Below are 9,516 nucleotides of genomic sequence, written 5' to 3'. Positions count from 1 at the left end.
TTTATATGAGGAGGTAACTATTGAATTTATTTGTTTCTATTGTTTTTGAGACGTCAGTAGTTTGCCGCTTAACTAATTAGTATTCATAAATGGCCGACGGATTATCGAGCGATCAGTGTAATTCAAAAATTTTTCAATCAATTAGCGACTATTGAATTCTTTTATTTAGAGTTGTTGATGTTCGGTAGACTGTCGTACTAACACAAATTGATATTTTCGGTTAGTCTTATGATTAAAAAAGATTTGGTCAGTAGCTTGACGTATATATTTCATTTATTTTTTTCATCAACTTAACGAGTCATCAATTAGCATAGTAATGGTTTCAACCTTATCAAAACAGCGATAATTCCATTCTAAAATAATTTTTAAAAAGCCGATAATGCGATGTTTGTTTATATAATTTTAAACATTCTAACGATTATATTTAAAACTAAGGGCGTGCTGTGACGATTACTGTACTATGACATCATACATTAATGTAAAATATTACACTTACTTCTTAAAAAATGCACATCCTTTTCCAAATAGTAAATTTTTATACATTTGTAATTATAATTTTTATATATGTATAATATAAATTTATATCTATATATAATATAAATTTATATCTATATATAATATAAGTTTATATCTATATATAATATAAATTTATATATATATATAATATAAATTTATACATATATGATATATATATATATATATATATATATATATATATATATATATATATATATATATATATATATATATATATATATATATATATATATATATATATATATATATATATATATGATAAACATTAGCATTTAGCTAATTCCTGGTACTGAAAGTAACAATAACATATATACTATATATATATATATATATAATATATATATATATATATATATATATATATATATATATATAAAGTATATATGTTATATATATATATATAAATATATATATATATATATATATTATATATATATATATATATATATATATATATATATATATATATATATATATATATATAGTATGTATGTTATATATATATATATATATATTATATATATATATATATATATATATATATATATATATATATACATATTTTTGTATACATATGTATTTATTTTGTATACATACATATTTATATACATTTTTTTCATCATTTTTAAATTCAATTTTGTAAAATTTTTCTTTAATTACCAGTATTGTTATAAAAAATAAAATGATTGTAATAATTAAGTTCTTCATTTAAATATTTATGATTCATTTATGACATGACAATTTTAATTTTAATGAGGATGATGATTGCAACGAGGATGATAATCGGAAAATTTTTTCTCATTTTGTAAATACCACTATTATACATAATTTTTTTATTAAATTGAACATCCTATAAAGATACCCGGTTTGCATCTTATTTTGTTCCTAGGATGCGGTTCATTTCAGGCTTCCATTAAAAGCTTATTGTGTCTATCCTAATTTTTAAAAATGTCGTTATAAGGATTTTCTTGGTCTTATTTTGAGTTTTTGAACAAGACTTAAGTTATGTATTTTATTCGTATATATTTCCTTTATTAATTATATATCTTATTGTGTTTCAAAATCTTGTTATTATAACTTGTTTTTGAGCTATTTTCACTTTTTTTTTGATCCAACCATATTCACAATTTTTTTTGAGCCAGTCATTTTCACATTTTTACGGAATAAAAGATTTAGTGGTAACACTCCGAAAGTATGTAAATACATATTCATTACAGATTTACAACAAAAATACTAATAATAGCTTTGAGCAAAAGTAGAGTTGAAACACAGCAGCTTAAATAATTTTTTAAATTTTGTAAAGTTACAATTGTCACAAAAAAGAAAAGATTATTTGCGAACCAATTTCGCCATAGATAAATTGTCATAATTGAGAAATAGATAACTATAACGGTGAAATCTTTGAAAAATTGAAAGTTACAATGGTAAAATAAATTACTATATTTAATAAATAAAAGTAATGTTCTTTTTATAAAGCTGAACTTGTAAAATAAAATTGAACTTGAGAAACAAAACATTTTGCAAAATATTGATCTTACTATTGCAAAATTTTTATTTCGACACTATCTTCACAAAGTCAATTTTATGACAAAAAGATAGCAGTAATAAAAGATAAGACAGTCACGAGGTGGTAAAAACAATGAGAATAAAAATTCAAATCAAAACTTTTTTAATCAATAATTTTGCATTTTTTAAATGAGTTTTTGTAACCACCTGATAAGCAGCTTGTTTAATTACTTAATTTTTAATTATTTAATAATTCCAAGAATTATTTTAGAGTTTAAATATAGCATTTAATGTAATGTGGATATCCTTAAAATTACCAATCAAGTGTCTAATAAACCAGTTTTCTGAAACTAATTGAAAAAGTTACTTATAGCAGATCCATGTAATGTTTAGACATCCTTCGTCTTTCCTGTTAAAACGTAACAATAATAATGTAAGAATTAATCTGTTTCTATAACTTTAGAGATGTTACAAGATTTTACAAGAACAACAAAAAAACGCATTTTGGTTACCAAAAAAAAAAAAGCGTTTGGTAAAGCATAAACGTCACATGTTGCAATTGCTTTTTTGCAGTTATTTAGCTAAATCCAGATTGAAGCCTTGCCATGAAATTCCTGAATATATTAGTTTTTCAAATTTCATATTTTGTACTCCGCTCCCAAATGAAAAGTTATATACATCTTTTCCCAAATCCATTATAAGAACTTTATTTTAAAAATTTGATTCAAATATCCCAAGTTATTAGATTAAACGAAAATTATAAGATACATCTTTGTTTGCTAATTTTTTTTTATATATTCATTTATATATCTTTTTTGTTGGATACATAAAAGTTTAAAGCATTTGGCTGTGATCATGGCTAAAACTGTGGCCAAACATAGTAGTAGATTTTATTAGCAATTATTGGATACTAAATAGTGAAAAATGAGACTCCATTGTATAGCTCATAATGCATTGCAAAATAAATATACTTTGCTGATTGTTCACAAAGTTCCATTTCGTTCCAAAAGTATTTAATTAGGGTTGTTACATAGAAAGAAAAAAAGTTTCATCCATTCTCAAGATTCATAATTTTATTTAGAATTTCTTGTACAAAATAATATTTAAGACTATAAAATAAAATAAATTATTTAACAAAAGAATATTCAATTTCTCCTCACAGAATAAGTAAATTGTTTAAAACCAATATCGTCGCTCGGCTGTACGACACAAAAATAACCAAAGTTTAAGGCATTTTGTTTAGAGATGAAACGCATTGAGTTTGGAGATAAAACGATATTTTTTAAAAATTGTTTTTAATATTATTTAAAAGACGAGAAATAAAATATTTTTACAGATTAATTTTTGTTGTTTTCTTAAGTTTGCGGCGCACCTCTTAAAGATCTAAATGTCTCTTTTTAATTGACCTGATTTATCTCTCAGATTTGAAATAAGTATTTCTAAAAAACACTTTATGGTGAATATAGAGTAAACTATCAATGTTTAAACACCAATTAATTGAAACTTTTACAAAAATACTAATTTTTACTACTCTAATTTTACCTTATTTATAAAACGGAAGTATTTAAATTTAAAACGGAAGTATATAAATTTAGAACGGAAATATTTAAACTTTATGAATATGTTTTCTCTGAGTTATTTAAGCACATTGTTCAAATTTAACCAAATTATTAATCTTAACATTTCAAAAAATAAAAGCATTAAATTATTTAACTTTTTAAAGATTAAGCTGATTTCAAAGTTTAGTTAGGGTTCAACCAACCCTTGAAAATAAATGTCAACCAACCCTTGAAAATAAATGTTTTAAGTTATAATTAAAAAAATGTTGTTTACAGTTTTATAATGAACGAAGTCTTACGTGTGTCATAATTTTTATAATACCTATACTAGACGAGCGTCCATACAGTCATAATTATCATTATGGCAAAAAGAATTACTCCAGACGCTGCATACAAATGTAAGAGCGTGTATTATTTTATTCCAAAGATTTTTAATATTAGTACGCCATTATATTTGTGAGACTATCATTAACATACCCGTTAATATTAAATAAAATGCCGCGCTTAAGAATCTTAAATAAAACCAGTTAATAATCATTTGAAGGTAAACTCAATTGTTCTATTAAAGAAAATTATTCTAACACATTGAGTTAGATGTGACATGGTGTCGTCAAAAATAAAATAAAAATAACACAAAGTTTGAAAATTGGATTGCACATGACAATTAATTAAAAAAAGCATTAGTTTTAAATTAAAGTGAAAAGTTGAGATTTAACCGAAATGTAAAAATCTTACGACTTTTACCTTTCAGCTTAGTTAATTAAAAAATTGCCTTGGCAATGACACTTTGATTGTGTTGTGCTTCCAAAGAATCCTTGATCAAATAGTTTTAAAATATCAAGAAACCATAATTTGAGACCAGAATTAGAATATTTAGAACCATAGAACATTCATTGGTCACATACAATAAAGCATTTATTGGTCACATACTTAAAGTTTACAAAACAGACGTTATATTAAATCAAGGTTTTGTTCAAAACATTATCCTAATAGTTTTTGCATTCATTAATTTTCCCTCATAGTATAAAAAACAAAAACAAAGGTTCCATCATAAATGAAGAAACTTCTAGAAATACAAAAATTATGTGAACTATATTAAAGAATATAGCAAGTTGTGTTACATTCTGTACTACATAAACCCTAAGAACACCCACATCAATAATAAAAAACGGTGAACGCTGGAAACAAGAACCAAAATAATCTAATTTTAAAAAAGACTTAAAAAAATTAGGTTTTTTTAAATAAACTTTGTATATTAAAAAAGAATGCTGGCATTCTTTTATGATTTTACTAATTCGAAGTTTAAAATAAAACTCTGTAACTTAACCATAAGCGAGATCTCGTCTTAATCTCGTTTCTCGTGAGAAATGGGACTTCTCGTCAGAAACGAGAAATAGTTAGTAGAACGAGACTTGAATATTATATTATTTTCCAAATTAAAAATTATTATAATTTACAAAATACTTAATAACTTGTTTTTTTAATTAATTAATATTTTGACTCCGTGATTTTAATTAGATTTTTAATTAGATTTTAAATATTTTTAATTAAATACAAAAATTTTTTGTATAAAATGGTGCATTAGTTTACCAGTGGAATTCAACTTGACACATATTGTTCATAATGAAAAGAAATATTCTTGCCTCATTTCAACGATCAAAAATGTCACCAAGAAAAAACAAAATCTGGAGATGTTTTCAAAAAACAAGTGATGGTGCTGAATGCAAGGCGTGCAAAAAGCCTTTGAAAACAAAAGATGGAAACACAAGCGGACTTCATCGTCACCTCGAAAAAAAACACAGCCAAGATTACGTTGAGTATTCTGAAAAAACTGACGACTCTCTTCTTCCTCCTCCTAAGAAGAAACAACGAACCATGGTCGAAATGCTTGAAACAAAGTCCAAATATGACAAAGACAATTTCATTCAAAAACAGTTTGACTCTGCAATGCTGGAATACTTTTGCACTGATCTGGCATCCTTTTCAGCAGTCGAAGGAAGAGGTTTCAAGAAATTGTTTGACATTGCAAACCCTAAACTGAGCCTTCATCACAGAACAACATATTCAAGAAAGCTTTCAATTCAGTCAAGAGAATTTCAAGCTGGAATGAAGAGCATAATAACGGAGATTACGACAAATCTAAAAGGTGCTGCATTTACGTCTGACCTTTGGACTTCTAGAGCTCAGGACAGCTACATCTCCTGGACTTTTCATGCTATTGACGAAAATTGGAGACTACATCACTGGACACCCCATGTCCAACAGTTCCCAGGCAGACACACAGGTATCTTAATTAAAGGAAAGCTAGATTCTTTCTTAGAAGAACTAAATTTGCCTGCTGATTTGCCAATGTACTGCGTGAACGACCAGGCAAGAAACATGAAACTTGCAGTCAAATTGTCAAAGCGCCTTGACCAATACTTGTGCAACAATCATATTTTGCAATGTGCAGTTCGAGACTCATTTGGAATGACTGCTGGAATGGATGATGCGTTAAAAACATGCGAAGATTTGGCTTCTTTAACTCACCAGTCAACAGTTGCAGCTGAGTTGCTTGAATCAGAATCAGACGCTCAAGGAATCAATTTTAGACAGTTACGCCAATCTGTTGACACAAGATGGAGTAGTGAACTGGATTGCATGGCTTCTGTCCTACATCTAAAGAGTGCAATTATCAGCTTATGTGCAAATGAAGATATTTTTTTTTCAAAGACCATCAGTGCATCACAGTGGAAATCAATCGAGGGAGCAGTAGAAATTTTGGCACCACTTTAAGAAGCTACAGAAACGTGGTCGACTGTGTCTATTCCAACAATTAACACTGTCGCCGATTCTCTTTATTTAATCCATGACAAAATTGATCAATTTATTGAGACTGATGGAAAAAATGGCTACGGTGTCTTGTATGCAATTAAACTTGAAAAGCTGCATTGAGAAAAGATTTCCTCTTTGTCACACTGGAAACTTATTGAGTTGCAGCAAACTACTTAAATCCTGCTTTAAAGGGACTTCACTTGAAGCTCTTCAAAAAATTTCAAACAACAAAAGAATGGTTAGCCTCACAGGTTAAGGATAATGTTGAGTGCCAACCTGTTGCCAGAGTCCTTTCAGCAGACTTGTCCCCTAATTCAAAACTGAAGCGCAAGTTGAACATCACACTTGAAACACAAGAGCCAACATCTGAACTAAATCCTATTTTGAGCGAAATGTGCCAGTATGAATATTTCCCTGATGCCAAAAAAGACTTTCCGATTCTTGATTGGTGGAAATTGCATTCAGATACATTGCCAGAACTCTCTTCATTACCTAGACAAATTTTAGCTAATCCAGCAAGTTAAACTAAATCAGAGAGAGTTTTTAGCTCAGGTGGAAATGTCGTCCGATCATCCAGACACAACTTACACCCAGAAAAAGTAGAACAAATCATCTTAATCAGAGAAAACATTGTCTTGTTGGAAAAGTTTGGCAAAAAAATTCTGAATTAATATTTGAAAAATTTGTTTATTTGACAAATGTCATTTGTGTCTGTTTTTCAAAACCATGTTTACATTTTTTTTTTATCATAATATCGCTGCGATATTATGATAAACAATTTTGTTTGATACAGTCAAAAACATGCCCAATTTTAGAGTTTACTCTATGTCTGAAAGTTATTTATCATAAACATACCAAAGTTTAAAGTTTACTCCATGTCTGAAAGTTACTTGTATTTAACATACCCAAATTTAAATTTTACACCATGTCTGAAAGTTACTTATCTTAAACATATCCAAGTTTAAAGTTTACTCCATGTCTGAAAGTTACTTCTCTTAAACATATTTAAATCACCATGGATTGAAATAAAATTAAAAAAAATCTTTGAGAATAAAATAAAATCTGTATGCCAAATACCTAAAAACAATTTAAAATAAAACATTCAGTCAAACAGTTTGAAAAACAAAGAAAAAAACTTTAAAGAAATACTACTCCGACTTATTTAAGAAATACAAAAACGATTCTAGAAAAACATAGCAATATAGAAATAAAACCATCAGTAAAATAAAAATGCCAAAAATTTGCCAAAAGTTATCGAAATAAATGGCGATCTCTTAATGGTAAAAGTTTAAATTTTACTCCATGTGCTTTATAACTTATTTTAATCACCAAGAAAAAAACACCTGCTGCAAGAAACACCATGAAACACCAAGAACCTGCTGCAATTCCTGCAGATGCAGAAATTATCCATTACAAAGTTTTTATTACAAATATTAAATTTTTAAAATATAAATAATCTTAAGCCTACTGATGTTTTAAAGAAAAGGCTTGATCGAAAAGCAACGATAGTTAGTGAAAATGCTTTGCAAGACAAGTTGTGAATATATACTTATCCATACTCAGACAGGGTGAGTACGTCTTCCGTATTATTTAAAAATCCCAATTTTTAAACCTTAAATAAATGTGTAAATTGAAACTGCGTTTGCTAATATGTTTCTTGCTTATATTTTGAATAATCTTAAATTTTAAAACACTTTCCCGAGCTCAATTTTTCTTAGATTAATTTCACTTTCGGTTAGGGTAACTCTTGAACAAATGCTTTTTTTAGTAGAGGTGGCTTAGTTATCTGTAGGAGGTAGCTTAGTTTGCAGACTAAATCGAAACTTTACAATTTTTATATACTTAGATTGTTAGAAGAGTTTTTAGAACTTCATTTATAAAGTTGCAATAAGACAGTAAACAGTTAAACTTTTATATATTAACTTGAACTGAAATTAATTATGAACATTTTAAGTACTTGTTGAAATTTTTTATTGTGTATTAAAGATGTTGCTCAATTTTATTAAACATATATAAAAGAAAAGTTTCAAAATTCGAAAAAAAATTAAATATCGAGCATATATTAAAATCCGTTCTTTATTTGGAGTTTTAATGCACCCATAACCTAAGGCACAACCCATATCATAGCCAAGTATGTTGTCTATGTCATATTGCACGGCAATTTTTTTTGCCTTAAAAATTCCCTAAGTTTTTTTTGAAGAAATACGAAATTTGGTCCAAAACGTCCGCAATTTTTTAATTTTTGTGAAAAGTTGCAAAAATTTACCATCTTTAGCATTGAATTAGGGCTATAAATATAAACTTATGTTTTTATTTAAAATATTTTTATTAAAGTATTTTTTTTTAATTTTTATTAAATATGCGTTTTATTAAATCATGCGTTTTTTTATAAAATCTGCTCTTTAAAAGTTATATAGATATTAAAATTCAATTTATTAAAAAAAGTAGTACAAAAACTAGAAATAATCAGCTGGATAGACTAAATAACGTTTTCTTTGACTATTAATATTATTACTTATAAAGATAAATTTTAATTGAATCTCAAATATCAGTTTACAACTATATGTCTAAATTACAGTTAAATAGTAGTTTTAAGCAAAACAGACATAGAAATCACTGTTTTTTAATTATATATATATATATATATATATATATATATATATATATATATATATATATATATATATATATATATATATATATATATATATATATATATATATATATATATATATATATATATATATATATATGTATATATATATATATATATATATATTTACGACATCAGTATTCAGATGGTATATGTTGTAAACTGGAATCCTAGATATACACATTATGAACCCATGAGTGAATTTTTAGATTATAAGATGCATCATGGATCGAGTCTATCCACGAGTTTGATAGTAGGTTACTTTATAGGTAAAAAGATGATTCAGAAACCATTTTGAATTTTTATTTAGAGAAAATTTGTTTACTTGGCGCGTAAAAATAAACTGTTTTCGTTACGTCCGTTTCCGAAAATCTCGTAAACCATTGCAAGTGGGAGAAAATCAATCATAAATAATCACCGTGTTGGCTAAACCAATCAGTCATGTTG

The 9,516-nt window shown here is 26.5% G+C and overlaps 1 protein-coding gene across 1 annotated transcript; it reads left to right on the top strand.

Moving 5' to 3' along the window:
- Positions 1–5,264: 5,264 nt before the first annotated feature.
- LOC136081299 (E3 SUMO-protein ligase ZBED1-like) lies at positions 5,265–6,377 on the top strand. The gene has a single exon (XM_065798606.1). It carries the CDS (start codon positions 5,265–5,267, stop codon positions 6,375–6,377), a length of 1,113 nt encoding a protein of 370 aa, XP_065654678.1.
- Positions 6,378–9,516: the final 3,139 nt, after the last annotated feature.

Source organism: Hydra vulgaris, chromosome 06, assembly GCF_038396675.1.
Source record: "Hydra vulgaris chromosome 06, alternate assembly HydraT2T_AEP".
Taxonomy (NCBI): Eukaryota; Metazoa; Cnidaria; class Hydrozoa; order Anthoathecata; family Hydridae; genus Hydra; species Hydra vulgaris.
This window is presented reverse-complemented; position numbering and strand designations above follow the sequence as displayed.

What these genes read in the sequence shown, in the direction of transcription:
- LOC136081299 (XM_065798606.1), top strand. Translation starts at nt 5,265, where the DNA reads ATGTCACCAAGAAAAAACAAAATCTGGAGATGTTTTCAAAAAACAAGT.